General features: G+C 40.0%; 1 protein-coding gene across 1 annotated transcript; it reads left to right on the top strand.

The window, feature by feature from the left end:
• Positions 1-6,105: 6,105 nt before the first annotated feature.
• On the top strand, positions 6,106-17,364 carry LOC130285313 (izumo sperm-egg fusion protein 1-like). Its single transcript, XM_056536672.1, has 12 exons — positions 6,106-6,439; positions 6,529-6,603; positions 6,698-6,781; positions 9,466-9,486; positions 9,721-9,735; positions 11,197-11,280; positions 12,713-12,763; positions 14,764-14,838; positions 15,062-15,162; positions 15,507-15,648; positions 16,827-16,998; positions 17,192-17,364. The coding sequence occupies exons 1-12, from the start codon at positions 6,220-6,222 to the stop codon at positions 17,244-17,246; spliced, it is 1,095 nt and encodes a 364-aa protein (XP_056392647.1). The 5' UTR covers positions 6,106-6,219; the 3' UTR covers positions 17,247-17,364.
• Positions 17,365-17,988: the final 624 nt, after the last annotated feature.

Below are 17,988 nucleotides of genomic sequence, written 5' to 3'. Positions count from 1 at the left end.
TTTTTTAAAAAAAAAAAAGGTATTTTGTCCGACAATTTCGATAAAATTTTGCGTTTTTTTGGGGTGGATTGTGAAGCCCGGGTGACGGGTGTGTAGTGTGTACTCGTGCATCAGTCAACTCCAGTCTGTGTCCGTTAGGCAATATATGGGTTACTGATGCAGCAGAAGTTGGGCCTTGGTCTTGGAATTTCAATAATTGAAAATTTTTTTAACATATTGTGTGGTTTATTATATTATAGAAGAATGTCTTTGGGTGGTCCACCGTCCTGCACTATAGAGTCTTCTGAACTGCTGTATATGCGCTTGTTTTAACAAAAAGGTATTTTGTCAGACAATTTTGAAAAAAAAATTGCGTTTTTTTGGGGTGGATTGTGAAGCCCGGGTGACGGGTGTGTAGTGTGTGCTCGTGCATCAGTCAACTCCAGTCTGTGTCCGTTAGGCAATATATGGGTTACTGATGCAGCAGAGGTGGGGTCTTGGAATTTCAATTACCGTATTTAAAAAAATTTGAACATATTGTGTGGTTTATTATATTATAGAAGAATGTCTTTAGGTGGTCCCTACTCTTGACTGCTCCTGGTGCAATGTATGGATTAATTAAACACTCTTGGGTAGTGTTTTTTTTTTTTATTTACTGATAATTTTATCAGTAATAAAATTGCATTTTCCAGAATGCTAATCGTTACACGACGGAACGCTAGTTGCGTGTGATTTTTTAATGAAAAAAAATAAAAATAAAAAATACGGACAGGGATTAACTCTGCTTCATCATTTTGGGCAAAAAAAGTCCTTTGGTGATCTGATCTTTTGGAGACAGATGCGCTTACACACATATTGAATTAGTTTTTGTAAAAAAAATTCAAACATTGTGTGGTTTATTATTTTTGAAAAGTATGTCTTTGGGTGGTCCACCGTCCTGCATTTTACAGTCTTGTGAACTGTTGGATATGTGCTTGTTCTTACACAAATGTTGTTGTTTTTTGGAGGGGATTGTGAAGCCCGGGTGTGTACTTGTGCATCAGCCAACTTCAAGCTGTGTCCTTCAGGCAATATATGGGTTCCTGATGCCGCAGAGGTGGGGCCTGGGTCTGGAAATTTCAAATTTTTGGATAGCGGGTGCTACCAATGAGAAATCTTTGACAAAAATTTCATATATTGTGTTGTTTTTTGGGGGGGGATTGTGAAGCCCTGGTGTGTACTCTTGCATCAGCCAACTCCAGGCTGTGTCATGCAGGCAATATATGAGTTACTGATGCCGCAGGGATGGGCCCTGGTTCTGGAAATTTCAAATTTTTGGATAGCGGGTGCTACCAATGAGAAATCTTTGACAAAAATGTCATATATTGTGTTGGTTTTTTGGGGGGGGGATTGTGAAGCCCTGGTGTGTACTCTTGCATCAGTCAACTCTAGGCTGTGTCATGCAGGCAATATATGGGTTACTGATGCCACAGGGGTGGGGCCTGGTTCTGGAAATTTCAAATTTTTGGATAGCAGGTGCTACCAATGAAAAATCTTTGTCAAAAATGTCATATATTGTGTTGTTTTTTGGGGGGGGATTGTGAATCCCTGGTGTGTAGTGTACTAGTGCATCAGCCAACTCCACGCTGTGCCATTCAGCCACTAAATGGTGTCCTCATGCTGCCAACATGTCCACGCTATGTAATTCAGTCACTATATGGTCTCCTGACACTGATGCCACCACCAGGCTCTGTAATTGTGCTGCTGTTCGGCAGTGATTCTAAGAGCGATGCCGGTAATCTGCATGCTATTCTGAATAACAGTATTATTTCACTACCCCATCACACTCCATATGCGTTTTAGCACACAGCAAAGTGTTCTATACCCCTATAGAGGCTGTATGTAGGCTAGAAATAGCCTTTTTTTAACATCGATTCGCCGCGAATAAATTCGGATCGAAACAAACGTTTCAGGAAAATTCGTCGAATCGTCCGAATCAAATTTTTGAAAAGTTCGCTCATCTCTATTTATTACTATTCTCCATTCCCCCTTTATTCCAATTCACTCTTACTGTATCACTATATTTATATTTATAAACTCATTGATATCCATCTCTCACTTGGAACGTTATGATTCAAAATTTTTCACACAAGTCCATTCTATTTTATGGGCAATAACACAGTGCAGTACAATCCAGGAATATGGGTGCACTACTGTGGTAGATGTATACAATGACATTGGCTATACCTCAACACTGATGTTAAAATTGAGACATTCACCAGTGTATCCTTATATGAAGGACACACCAGAGCCAAGGTTTCTCAAGATGGTGCGAGACCTACGCTAATCCTACCTGTGCTTGATAAGCAAAACAGGGGCCAGTGGGCAATTACGGCAGCATTCGGTCGACTCACAACTTCCTCCCAGATACCCTCCAGCGTGACTGAGCGCACATGCAATGGGAGGAGGGAGGCAAGCTGCAAGCCACACCTGAGTTGGCTAATATGGGTGCCTGGCCTCACAGGTGCTACCTTAATGCTGCCTTGAAGATATTCAAGGCGCATTAATTTTGGAGTTTACACAACTCCAAGTATAAAATTTAAACAAACAACAAAAAACGTGGTTTCAAATGGCTGGAGGTGCTCAACCCCAAATTCGGTTGTGCATTTATACTGGGGGAGCAGATCCTGCCCTTGTAGTCCGTTGCTAAGGGCGATCCCCAGCATAAAAATGCATACAATGGAGGATGCCTGCAGCGGACTACAAGTGCCACAATAGAATCCTACACCAGATAAACGGTGTGGATGTGTAACAATTAGAATACAATCCAGGAATATGGGTGCACTACTGTGGTAGATGTATACAATGACATTGGCTATCCCTCAACACTGATGTTAAAATTGAGACATTCGCCAGTGTATCCTTATATGAAGGACACACCAGAGCCCGCACACCAACGCCAAGGTTTCTCAAGATGGTGCGAGACCTACGCTAATCCTACCTGTGCTTGATAAGCAAAACAGGGGCCAGTGGGCAATTACGGCAGCATTCGGTCGACTCACAACTTCCTCCCAGATACCCTCCAGCGTGACTGAGCGCACATGCAATGGGAGGAGGGAGGCAAGCTGCAAGCCCCACCTCAGTTGGCTAATATGGGTGCCTGGCCTCACAGGTGCTATCTTAATGCTGCCTTGAAGATATTCAAGGCGCATTAATTTTGGAGTTTACACACCTCCAAGTATAAAATTTAAACAAACAACAAAAAAATCTGGTGTAGGATTCTATTGTGGCACTTGTAGTCCGCTGCAGGCATCCTCCATTGTATGCATTTTTATGCTGGGGATCGCCCTTAGCAACGGACTACAAGGGCAGGATCTGCTCCCCCAGTATAAATGCACAACCGCATTTGGGGTTGAGCACCTCCAGCCATTTGAGACCACGTTTTTTGTTGTTTGCAATAACACATTGCAGCAAACCTCCTGCTGTGCTAACCCTTTTATTTATTTTTTATTTTTTTAACTTTATTATTATTCTCCATTCCTCATTTTTTCCAATTCACTCTTACTGTATTACTAGATTTATATTTATATTTACAAACTCATTGATATCCATCTCTCACTTGGAACGGTATCATTCTAAATTTGACACACAAGTCCATTCTATTTTATGGGCAATAACACATTGCAGCAAACCTTCTGCTGTGCTAACCCTTTTTTTCTTTTTTTTTTTTTTTTTAAACTTTATTTATTCATATATCCTTTATTTTTTATTTATTTTTATTTTTTTGGTAACTTTTTTTTAACTTTATTTTTTCATATATCCGTTTTTTTTTAAATTAAACTTTATTATTATCCTCCATTCCTCATTTACTTTGATTCATTTTTACTGTATTAATGTTACCATACAAAAATTTTATACACAAGTCTATTCTACTTTATGGGCAATAACACTTTGCAAAAAACCTCCTGCTTTGCTCAGATGTCCCTCACTGTCAACCCCATTCCTCCCATCCACTCCTGCTTTTCTCTTTTCCTTTTCTCCTTTCCTGCAATCCACTTTCCTCTTTTTTCTAATTAGGCCTTAGACCACTGCATAGTATAAAAGTATCACTACCCCTATCATGAATCAGCTACTGAAGAAAGGAGTAGTCTCCTGAAACGCGTCTAGCCCTAGTGTTTTTACCTGAATCCCCAGGATTATACCATAGATTACCAACTGCCCTTTAGAGCCTGGTATGGACTATCTACCAACACAGAGACTCCCATCACTGGCCAGCATTCAAACTTAGCACTTTTTTTCTTTCTCCTGAGCGCGCTCAGCCCCACACAGGATTGGAGCCGGACCAACAAGGACGCCGAACCCACTCACCACTGCGAACACGCTCCTGCTCCTGTGCGCTCACTGGATGAGACGGTCTGCATGACAAGTGCCCCCCCCCCGCAAAGAATATCTCTTTACTTACAGGACTGTACATATCGATACACCATATTGCTGTGCCCTTATTTTACAGGATACATACCTTCTGCACTTATTTATCGCACATGTAACATATTGGAACGGTATTTTCTACATGACCAGTGCAGCCACATATTACTGTGCCTCATATTACACCGTATATACGTGTTGACAGTTTTTGCACCTGAATGTCTATGCATATCCATGAACTTTGATCTATAAGACATTATATGCACCATCTGGGGATTCAGAATTGACGTTTTATTTTTGCATATTTTTTTGCACATTTTATTTATTTATATTGAATTTATCCTATTTATTTTATCTTATTTTTCATTTTTGGAGGGAGAATCGCAAGGGCCCCCCTCCTGCTCACATCTACCCTTTTTGCATTTTATCAAATTTTTTCATTAAATTCATACAATTTTTACTCTATGGTCTAATCTCTTTTTTGCTCACCTCTATTATCTGATTCCCACCTCTTCCCATTTCCCCTCCCCTCTCCCTCCTCCTCTTCGCACCCCCTCCCCCCTCTCACTAGATCACTTGAGGACTGTTACCTTATTTTTCACACTTCATGTTTTTGGCCAAGCACCTTGGGTATTAGGTGCTATTCAGTTAACCTCGGTTATCTTATTTTCTACCTAGTCAAGCTGCACAATCCCCCTGTTACACTAAAAAAAGGAAATGAAAGCTTTAAAAAAAGAAGGGCTTCTAGCGCAAAAAGCCCTGTGCCCAAAAAAAAAAATGTTTACCTAATCAGTGGTGTGCACACTGATTAGTGCTTGGTAGTGGCAGGGGGTGCAGAAGTCAGTGGGGGGTCATGCCACTCAGCCCAGAAGAGTGGCTGGTGGCACGTACACAGACCCCCACACAAAAAAACTGAAAGATAGAATTTAAAAAAGCTGAAACCCCCAAAAAAGCACCTGCCTGAACCTAAAAAGAACACTGATCAGTGATAAATCACTGACAGTGGTGGGGAAGGTCGCACACACAGGTACGGTCCATCCACACAGCACTAGCCTGCTGCTGGTGGCATGAACTGCCTAACTGGTGCAAAATAAAATAAAAAAGTCGCTTATGATCCCCAAAAATGCACCCACACAACTTATTACGGGACTGATCAGCGGTGGGTGGGCGATTAGCTAACAATGGCCGGCCACTCTTTTATACAGAAGAGGGTCGGCCACACAGTTAGCAAAAAAAGAAAAGGTCTGCACCCAAAAGAAATGCTAGGGCCAGACCCCTTGGTCCTTAACATGTTAAGAAAAGCACTGTCTATGTGTTTTATAATTCAAAATATGTCAAAACAAATATCAGTCTCCTGAAGGACCCCATTCACTTAAAACAGGGATGTCGTGTTCAGTTCTCAAGATATGTTATGATGGTAAGAATACTGCTGTATCCAATGTTGCAGAGTTTGCTTTATTTGAGCTTCCAGCAAAAATATGAATGGAGCATAAGTCATGTTTTCCATCACTATCCTATTAGATCAGTCTCCAAATTGCAGCCATATTTTTTAACCCTTGAGGGGTTAAAGACAATATAATGACGCTCCTGAAATATCTATTTTAATAAAATCCTTTCAGTTGCTTATGTCTTACAGTGCCTTGTTGGCATATGCGTTATAACATCATCATGTCATCATGATGTCATAAACACATGTTCCCCTAAGACAGTGTGTAAGGCTGTAGAATGTATCAGTTCTATCATTTTCTCAGTTAGAGAAGTTATTGACAGGACTAAGCGACCAGTAACTACTGGAAGCAAATTCATAAAGACTTTTTGGTTTTGACCAAAAATAAAATGATGTGGAGCGTAGTATTTGGTACATGGCTCCTGATAGCACAGTCCCTTGGATGCATACCCTGCAATAAAAGGGGTTTGGAGGCTCTTGAGAAATTGAAGATCTTTATTCAGGACCAGGTTCTGGTAGAAGAAACCGCCGCCTATGTGACTATCAAAAATTTTGCAAACGCTGCCAAAAGGCAAATTGAACAATACTTGGAGGATGTGGGGACTCTGGGTAATTCTTTTAATTTTACTATTATGATTTCTGTGAAAATTCAAAAAGGATGCATTATTAATAATGATTGTTCTGTATTTATATTCCAGATGAGTATGCCCTATCCGAAATAGGGTCCGAATATAAAATATCAGTCAATATCATCGTGGACTTGGACTCTACAGGTAATGGCTGAATTTTCAATGTAGATGAATAGAAATGAAATGGCTTTAGTTTGGGAGCAGAGGCTGATATATCTGTCACTTCTATTTATTCCAGGTGTGAATCTTCTCAATGACCTTGAACACCAGTTCAAAAGACTCAAGGAGAAGATTGAGAATATTGTGCAGGAGGCAGAGAAACGTAAGTCTATACAGAACCAGTCTTGGGATGACATGGATAGCCTTCCCCTGTATGTTACATCTGATAAAGGGTTTCCCTCCCCCACAGATTTCCCCAAAATGTATATTAATGCATTTACAGATGTATCAGAGCTCAATTTGTCATTTACTTGCCACTTTTGTGAACCATGATAACTTATTTGGCTCTTATATATCAAAACTAACAAAAAGACCTGTACTTGTTTTTCCTGGCAACCACTCACAGCTGAGCATTAGAATGTTGACAGCTGAACAAAGAATGGTTGCCATGGCAGCGAGGTCAGTATTTTAGTTTGGTAGTTTAGATATGTAAGTGATATTGATGTAATACAATGGCTCAGATTTACTAATATAATTTGTTTTCCTATTTGGCATACCCATTACAAATTGTGCTTCATATATGTGTGATTCACCTTCTCACATATCATTACCAGAAACATGAAATAAAGAAATTAAGAAAACACAACAATCCTCCTGTGTCATTGGGCTGCTTGAGGCTGTGTTCACACGTTCAGGTTTTTAATGATTAAAATCAAAGCCAAAAACAGCTCATATATGAAGGACACGTACAGAGGAGACAATTTATCTTCTCCTCTTTTAAGATCCATTCCTGGCTTGTGGAATGTGGATGGCTATGTGGGAATATCGCCTTATAGGCCAAAATACTGTGAGGTAACACAGCCATAGAGTTGATATCAAGGCTGGTGCAAGGATTTTTGCCACCCTAGGCAAAACCTCACTATGTCCCCCACCCCCCCAAAAAAAACAAAAAAACACTTTGATCTAACTAAATATATTTTGGCCGGTGTGTAAGCAGGGCCTTAGTAGGTTGTGTTCCCACATTTGTTTGTGAACGATATCACCATACAATGAATAACACCGCACTGTTAACACTGTGATGCTGGGGGGAGCCTGGGGTGTCAGTGCATGTGGGGTGCACATAGAAGATGCTGGGCAGCCCGCCTGATTGAATAGTATGGGTGTCACTAATAGATTGTAAGGTAGCATGGTGCACTACACATTATCATGTAACTGCCACCCTGTGTATGCCTTATCTGTGTGCAAATATAATACTAGGCAAGTACCCCCCTCATGAATAGTAGGCGTGTGAGTGGTTGTTCATCAGTATTTTACACCTGTGCGACCTCCCCTTATATAGCATTGTGGCTGACCTGCATCATTGTGGGAATATTTGCCTAACCAGCCCTTGTACCAGTAACCAGTAAGTGTGGTGTTTTTTCTGTAATTTTTTGAGTGATTTTTGTCCCAAACATATTCACACCCTTTCCCCCTTCCTAACATGTGCCGGGTGCCTCAATCTCCCACGCAACCTCTGAGGCAGTCTAAACAGGACACATAAAAGACATCCCTAGCATGCATCATCTGTAGAGTTGCCATCTTTATCTTGCAAAAAAATACCAGCCATGCTAATTTGCATATTTGATTATATATGTGTGACATCAAAGGAAGAAATACAATACATATGTGGGGGAAATTTTGTCCTCTTCTGACCCTTATAATTTTTTTATTTGTTTGTATACGGTGCTGTATAAGGGCTAATTTTTGTACCGTGATCAGCAGTTTTAAACTGTGCCATTTTTCATGTGACTTTTTGATCTCTTTTTATTACATATGGGAGTTGCAGATAGTTTCCAGCATGCCCTCACACAGCTCTGTAGCTACCCAAAACCAAAACTACAACTCCCAGCATGTTGCACTATATAGTAAAATAGTATAGGTTGCAGTGCAACATGTTGGGAATTGTAGCTTTGAGTCAGCTACAGAGCCATAGGTTGTGTCAAAGAATGTTGGAAGTTGCTGTTACTAGCTAATTACAATGCCCAGCATGCCTTGACACAGCCTAAAGCATCTGGTATCTTTATCCTAGAAACTGCCACTTCACCCACTTTCCTTGACTCAAAATGTGCCAGAATGGTCCCCCGTGTACCACATGAGTTCACAGAGTAGAACGGTGCAAACTCATCCACCATTCTCTATGTTGGGGCCTTGTGAGGTCACGGCATTGCACATCTGTTGAATTTGGGGAGGGGAGGAAGTTGACAGCGGGGCTAAAAGTAAACTAAAATAGAAACAAAGATTTTGCTCACCACAGATAAGGTTCACTAGAGACACATCAGGGGGTAGGCTGGGAAGGCACGGAACCATGCAGAGGAGCCGGTACTCATAAGGAGCTTGTCCAGGAACAAAAAAATTGTGGAATTTCAGCTCCCCTAAAAATTCAAACTTTCATAATATCCATTAAAAATTTTGTGCTCAAAAACAAACATTTAAAAGCTAAATGAAACACTGACGCGTTTCGGTTTGTTAGAAAGCCTTAATCATGGCGATAGTCTCACTACAGCAATAGTGTCTGCTAAAGGACACAAATAAAGTTGAAAATGGAGGCCATTGGCATTGAGAGGGGGAGGGGAAATATCCGAGTGCTCTGCATACTGGAGTGTGCCCCGGCAGAGGAAAAACAAAAAAAATCCTGCTTCCTGAGCGCAGCACCCTTATTCAATGTGCGCTCTAGGCTGGAGTCTACATTGCCTATAGGTGGCATCGGCCTTTGTTTACATATGTGTATAGCTATAATATATAGTGTGTTTTACTAAAATTCTGATTTGTTATTAGTCATTTACATTTTTCTTAATGTTCCATTTTTAGGGAGATGCCCTAACAAGAAAGGTGAGTTCTGATAGATATTTTTCTATGAAAACATTCTATATTTATTTTACTAGTGAGTTACACAGTAACAACTCATAGTAACTCACCATTTCTGGGACTGAGAATTACTAGTCACCTCAGTCGCTATTGGCAATTTAAACTGTTGTTTATAATATTTTTTTCTCTATTATAGTTTTTTCAGTTTAAGTATATGACAATGAAATATTAATATTCCTTTTTTATGTTATTTTTCAGATTTTGACAACTGTGGTAAGTAGATTTTATATTTCTTACATAAATATTATAAAATAATTTTATAGGACCATGTTCACATTAACCATGTGGGTTTTTAAAGTAAAACAAACACAATGATTTCAACATCAAAACCATGTCCTATCACTAAAAAAATCCCTGCTGCCATTGATCTCAATGAGGGATGTTTAACAATGAAGAAAAAAGAAGTGACATGTGTCCATCCAGTCCCGAACTTATGCACCCATTAGAATCAATAGCAACTTCAGGACAGGAACCCTCCCCGGTCTGACCAAAGTTTGGAGAAAGCTATGGTACAGTAATGTATATAACCCCTTAGCGATGAGCGCCCTAAATGTACGTCCTGGTGCGGTGGTACTTAACGCACCAGGACGTACATTTACGTCCAAAGCATAACCGCGAGCAGGAGCGATGCCTGAATCATGTGCGGCAGGTCCCGGCTGCTGATCGCAGCCAGGGACCCGACCGTAATGGTGGACATCCGCGATCCCACGGATGTCTGCCATTAACCCCTCAGATGCAGTGATCAATACAGATCACGGTATCTGCAGCATAGCGGTCGATAAAATGGATGATCGGATCGGATCATCCAGCACGGCAGACGGAGGTCCCCTCACCTGGCTCCGCTGCCTTCCCGGCGTCTTCTGCTCTGATCTGCCTTCCCGCAGACCAGAGCAGATGACCGATAATGCTGATGAGGGCTGTGTCCTATACATAGCACTGAACAGTATTAGCAATCGAGTGATTTCTATAAATAGTCCCCTATGGAAACTATTAAAGTGTAAAAATAAAAGTAAAAAAAGTAAAAAAAAAAAGTAAAAAAAATGTGAAAAAACCCCTCCCCCAATAAAAATGTAACTTGTCCCATTTTCCCTATTTCACCCCCAAAAAGTGTTAAAAAATATTTTAAATACATATTTGGTATCGCTGCATGCATAAATATCTGAACTATTAAAATAAAATGTTAATGATACCGTACGGTGAACGGCGTGAACGGAAAAATAAAGAAAAATTCAAAATAGATGCTTTTTTATTCCCCCAAAAAATTATAAAAAATGGATTAAAAGTTCTATATAAGCAAATATGGTATCAATACAAAGTAAAGATAACGGTGCAAAAAAGGAGCCCTCATACCGCCGCTTATACGGAAAAATGAAAAAGTTATAGGTCTTCAAAAAAGGGGGATTTTAAACATACTAATTTGGTTAAAAGGTTTGCGATTTTTTTTAAGCGCAACAGTAATAGAAAAGTATGTTATCATGGGTATCATTTTAATCGTATTGACCCAAAAATAAAGAACACATAACATTTTTACCATAAATTGTACGGCGTGAAAACCAAACCTTCAAAAATTAGCAAATTTGCCCCTTCCAAAATTAGCAAATTTGCTCATAGCAAATTTGCCCATGTTAACATACCCTAACATTGTAAGTTTTTTAAACAACTGCCTTTCCTCAGGTTTATTGGTCCAAACATTGACCAACTGCAGGACCTGTGAAAAGGAGAAGACCATTTGCGCTGGAGGATCTCCTGGAAATCAAGGTAAGGTTAATAGTAAAGTAAAATAATTGTAAGCTTCATAGTAAGACTCATACTAGTGACCAGAATGACTACGATCGCATCATCATCAAGCTTATTATTCCATAAGTCACTGCTGTGCATGTACATAAGATTTGTATTAAAAGTTCACATTGGTATCAGAATATGACTATTATACAGGAATACGCAGCTCTACATATCTGCTATACTCCTCTCTGTGAAAAAATAATCTAAAACCAGTAAATAGGAGCTGCTGTTGACTGACTTCCAATATTTATTTATAACAGAGGGCATCAGAAAAGGAACATGAGGAAAGTGAGAATAAACAGGCATCTGTTTTGTTGGGGCACACTTGGGTTGTCTCTATCTTTAGTGCTGCCTACTTGGATGGTGTTATTTTAGACTATTGGCTGATACTTTATAGAGGTCACTATAGTCAGCAGTCTATGGGGACATTTGTGCACAGTATAGAGGGTTCTATGTAGAGGACACTATATATAGAGGACATGTTTGGGAGAATATAAGCTGTGTTATTGGACAGGGGACATTAGCTTAGGTGGTGGGCTAATATGACATGTTATAGTTTTAGTATTGGGGTGCAGCTACAGACAAATAGTCACTTGTGACGCCAGGGTAGCGTTAACCACCATGCTCCAAGGTACAGCAGTTCTCCTGGGCCAAGCACTGGAGAATAACAACATCAGATGCAGGGTTATGGAAAACTGCCTATACTGAGGTTCAAGATAACTGTTACAATCCCTTACAATGCAATTGAAAGAGGGGAGATGCAGAGGAACTATTAGACTTTAGACTTGAGACCACCCGTGCTGACTTGAGACTCACTGCAGTGCTTCCCACCAGGCTTTGACTTTAGACTTTTGGATCAAGAGTTGCCTGGGGCTTTCTATCTCCTGCTATTATAGACTATTGTAGACTGAACCTGTGTGGAGGGGTACTTGCAGATGGTTGAAGGGTTTTAACTTTTCCACAGGAACTCTTCAGGTTACTACAGACTCCTCCCCACTCCTCTCCACACTGCTTCTTCAGGTCTTCTCCTCAACAGAATATCTCCTCCCCCCCCCCCCCCTACATTACTTAAAGCACAGGCTTGGGGGCATCCCATTGGGCATAAGGATCACATGGTTTTCTCTGCATGAGGAATGTTAAACATTTATTAAATGCAACATAATAAATACATTGGAAAACAAGATATGGCAAATTAGAGCACAATACAGCACCCTGAGCAGTGGGGCCCAGCACAGGCACCTGAGGCAGCATTTACCTGACAGGGCCATGTCATGTACTAGAGCACCACACTTACACTATGTAATATAAATCACAGGGCCTGGACACTGTATATATCCTACTTCTATAGAAATGACAATATTGTGTCTGGATGATGTAATTTTTATATTATGTTTCCCTCTCTTCACAGAATACTTTGACAAGTGCACCTGCATATGCACCACCCAGAACAAATGTTTCGGTAAATATCCACTTATATTTAGGAAGTAGAAAACATAGAACATAAAATCCAGTACATTTTTGTACAATATTAAAAGGCTACATTGTAAAATGAGAAGGAAAAAATGGCAGTATAATGGGTAGCTGCAAATTTATACAAAGCTTCAGTTTTTTTTAACCCCTTAATGACCAATGACGTTTATACATACCGGGCGGCCCTCAGCTGACTTCTGTAGCTGAGGGCCACCAATAATAGCCAACATGCCGCGGGCGGCTATTAACCCTTTAGAGCTAAAGGATTCACTGCTAAGGTAGCCAGAGGGCTTATCTTTCTTTCCCTGTGATCCATGGCTCTGTGATTGATACAGCCCGGCTCAATGAATCAAGCGTAGTACACACAGATCAATGCAGTTTTATGGAACTACATTGACTTGTATGAGAAATTTAATGATTCCTCCTAAAAGTCCCCTAAGTGACCAATAAAGTGAAAAAAAAATTACAAAGGTTTAACCCACACATTAACCATTTCCATATAAACATTTTAAATTTCCCCCCTATCAAAATAAAAATAAACATACTTGGTATTGTGGCATGTGAAATTGTCCAAACTAGTAAAATGTATTTATACCGTACGGTGAACAGCGTAAAGGACAAAAAAGTACCACACCCAAGAAAAGTCTTTTTTTTATCACATCATACCCCAAAAAAATGAAATAAAAAGCCAATTAAAAGTCTGATCAATGCCACAATGGTACTGATAAAAAACCATGGATCACAGTGCAAAAATAGAGTCATCATAGAGCCCGGTAAAAAAATAAAAAATAAAAAAAATAAAATAAAAAAGTAATATAGTGGTCAGAAAATGGCAATTAAATTTTTGTTTAAATTTTTCTAAAACGTTTAGAATGTTTTTTTAATCAGTAAAACATAATGCAAACAATATAAAAGTATCAAGATTACATATTAGTTTGACCATACGATGAATGAAGTCTATGCACTTCCATAGATTTGTATAGAGGGGGCGGGGCATGACATCACTGTCGCACATTCCATAAGAAAGAATTTAGGTGCTAAACCTGACAAAAAGAGCCAGAATCATGTTAGTAAAAGAGGGCCAATATGTTTGGTTTTTGTAAAAATGTCAGGAACACATCCCTTTTCTGTGACCATGCCCCTTTCGGGTGTTCTCAGTAAAATGGAGACTTAGTCGGGTTTTTCTCAATTCTGGAGCAAAATCTGGTGCAAAATCTGGTGCAGACAGAATTTCTGGCGCAAAGTGCACAACCCGACAAAACATGTCAGGTTTGCATAAAAAATTAGAGCCAATGTGTGAACATCTCCTTAAAGGGGTAATCTGGGTTCAGAAAGTTATACAGATTTTTTATTTACCTCTATTTAAACATCTTAATCCCTCCAGTACTTATCAGCTGCTGTATACTACACAGGAAGCTGTATTGTCCATTTCTGTCTGACCACAGTGCCCTCTGCTGACACCTCTGTCCATGTCAGGAACTGTCCAGAGCAGGAAAAAATCCCCATAGCAAACATCTCCTGCTCTGGACAGTTCCTGACATAGACAGAGGTGTCAGCAGAGAGCACTGTGGTCAAAAAGAAAAAAAAGAAAAAAAATAGAAGGAACTTTGTAGTATATAGCAGCTGATAAGTACTGGAAGGCTTAAGATTTTTAAATAGAAGGAGGTTAAAAATCTATTTAACTTTCTGGCACCAGTTGATTTTAAAAAATTTTTTACACCGGAGTACCCCTTCAATATTCAGTACCCTCCTAATAGTCCATAGTATTTGGCAGAAAATCTTGCTGAACCAGAAGGACATTTACTTTACTATACCTCTCCAATGGTGCCATAAGCAGAATAGAAGCCTCATTCATGGCGGCCTGTGTTTTGTCCATGTGACAGAGGGGTGATACCCATCACCCCTTTATCAGGAGATTGATTCTAAGGAAAAATTCTACAGAGACTTTAATACTCGGATCACACTTTACTTTTTTTTTATTTTCATCAGATTTAAAGTCCGGAGATAAATGCACTCCGTGCAAAGATATGACATCACGTCTTGCAGAGGTTATAGACTGTGGAGGTAAGTAGATAGTATAAAATAAACCAGTCACTAGCATATACAATGTAAAGGCATCTCTCTGTAATGACAGACAGATGTAGTCCCATGTAAGGAGCCCCAGCACATTCATACGCTATGATAGTATATATATATATATATATATATATATATATATATATATATGAAAGTGCAGAGACAGACTAGCTACAAAATTATGACTATAATATTTCATGTCACTTTTTAGAGAGAAATATTGCAGTTACAGAAGATCACGATGTTCTCCTTGCCTGTAACTTAGAATGGTATCCGAGGCTTGAGGACGGATATAAAAACATTTTCAGTAAGGTAAAAACCATTAAAATTGTCAATAATATAGGTGTAAAGTAGAAAATGATTGTCATAAAAGGAGATATGTCATACAAAAAAGGGGATAGGGTTTGGATCGCAGGGGGTCCCCACAATCTCCTGTATGGAGCCATGGCTCTCCCCTGGAACGGCGCATCAGGACCCCTGCCCGAAGCGGAGGCGCCATGCCCCCTCCACATATCTCTATGAGAGAGCTGTTCGGCTATCTTCCCTTCTCCCATAGAGATATACGGAGGGGGCGTGGCAGACCCTGCTTTGGGCGTATAAATCTATAGTTTATAAGCCATTGAGACATATCTGAAACACTCTTATTATCTCTCCAGACTTCTCATCCTGCACAAAGGGTAACTGAGGATCCTTATATTGAGCTGAAAGAAATTCAGAAATATGAAGCTGGCCAATACATATGTACCACCATTCTTAATTCTGGTGTGCCAATCGCTAAATATACTTATAACGTGAAAGGTAAGAGCCCATTATTACGGACAATTTACTGGATCTTGGATTTAGTTCTGTTATACATGACTATAATATTATTTATAGTGTTACAGTTATTTAAGAAAATACCCATCTCTAGATATAGTCAGTAGAAGTGTATGGTAGCGGCCTTCACTCCCCAGTTTACTTCTCGCTCCCACTTGTTGTAGGAGACAGGCCCCAGAGAATTAGGATCTCATACAATGAGATGAATTGAGGGGTGAAGCAGGGAGTGAAGAGCACTACCATGGGCTATATTTAGAGGTTGGTAAATTAAAAGGGGTATTCCAGGCCAAAACTTTTTTATATATATCAACTGGCTCCAGAAAATTAAACAGATTTGTAAATTACTTCTATTAAAAAATCTTAATCCTTCCAATAGTTAGTATCTTCTGAAGTTGAGTTGTTGTTTTCTGTCTAACTGTTCTCTGATGACTCATGTCCCGGGAGCTGTGCAGTTCCTAAGGGGATATTCTCCCATCATGCACAGCTCCCGGGACGTGACATCCTCATTGAGCAGTTAGACAGAAAACTTCAGAAGCTAATAACTATTGGAAGGATTAAGATTTTTTAATAGAAGTAATTTACAAATCTGTTTAACTTTCCGGAGCCAGTTGATATATATATATATATATAAAAAGTTTTTGCCTGGAATACCCCTTTAATAGTAAAACGGATTAAGGTTAAATGATGGCTGTTCTTTAATTATAAATTAAACTGGGTTCACACTGTATCATATTCGGTGTGTATTTTATTCTCTGAGCGGAGATTCCATCTCAAGCTGGAGCTGATAATGAAGCTTGGCAATTATATACATGGGCATAGCTATAAGGGGTGCAAAGATAGAAGTCGCACCGGGGCCCTGATGCCTAAGGGGGCCCCAAAGCACATATGCCCCATAAGAGACCAGTAGTATAATTGACACATGGGGCCCTGTTGCAGATTTTGCACGGGGGCCCAGAAGCTACAGGTTACGCCTGTAGAAGTATAATGGGCTTTCATTTGAGGCAGAAATTTTTTCGCCTGAATAGACCCTAAGACCAGTACAATTTTATTCAACCTGCAGCTCTATGTTTCATATGGTATGAAGCCTTTATGATCAATATTGTTATGTTATACTTTATTCTGATGGTTTGTACTATTAAGACAATTTCTTTAATATTTAGTTGGCAGCGGATTAGGAGCAGTGACTGAAATAGACAAGCCTGTGCCAACACTTCCCGCAGAGACAGAAATGTCAACCTCCGAGCCACTAGCTGAGGATCCCACACTTAAGTTACCCGACATTGCAGCATATGTAGCTGGTGCCATCACCTTATCACTGTTCGCTGGCCTAGGGTTTGTAACACTTAGTAGTATTTACATTGCCATATAACAAAGGGATCAGTTATTCTAACTAACAGACATCCTCAGCTATACAGTACAATAAATCCATTTAATGATGTCTGCTCACACTCCACCCATTCTCAAGGTGGTGGAATTTACATGTAGATATCAAATAATGTAATAATATCTTTATTTTTTCTTTCAGTATCTTCATGTACTTAAGAAAATCCAAAAAGGCTAAGGATATCTCGCCAGTGTAAAGGCTGTAAGATCATGTGGCCACACAAAAAAAAAGAAGAAAAAAAAAAGATGAAAAACAAAAACAAAGAAAAAAAAATAAAAAACCACAAAAAACTTAAAAAAATAAATGTTTCCTTCCCCCGAAGAAACCTTGTCTGTAGCATTTATTTGATTTACACCGATATCTGCATGTATCTAAAACAGCCGACAATGAATTAGAACTACTAGGGGCAGCTGCCCTGGGCACTGTCATTCCTGGTGACCCAAAGCAGCTAGCTGGGAGGAAGCGCATGCAGGGACGTCACTCACGTCCCGTGCGTGCGCCTATAGCAACAGTACAGCGGAGCGGAGCAGTGAGGAGGACGCTCGGGTATGGTAAGTGACCAGCGGTCATCTTCAGTGTTCTGAGAACTGCTCCCGGGATCTACTGCTATGGCCATAGGCCATAGCAGTAGATCGTGACCCCGGAGCGGTGGTCGGAATACTCAAGTGGGGCAGTAAACAGGCATACAGCCTCCAGCCATACATTGTACATGTCTGAAGGCTGTATGTCTGTGGGGGAACATAGTGCACCTAAGGTGGGGAACTACTGTATGCTGCAACTAATGTGGGGAATTATACTGCACTTCATGTGTGAGAACTACACTGCACCTAATGTGGGGGAACTTCTGTATACTGCACTTAATGTGGGGGGGACTACTGTATATTGCACTTAATTTGGGGAACTACTGTGTACTGCACCTAATGTGGGGAACTACTGTA

The sequence above is a fragment of the Hyla sarda genome, chromosome 1 (genome assembly GCF_029499605.1).
Source record: "Hyla sarda isolate aHylSar1 chromosome 1, aHylSar1.hap1, whole genome shotgun sequence".
NCBI classification, from domain to species: Eukaryota; Metazoa; Chordata; class Amphibia; order Anura; family Hylidae; genus Hyla; species Hyla sarda.
Note: the sequence above shows the minus strand (reverse complement) of the source record. Positions and strands in the feature narration are given on the sequence as shown.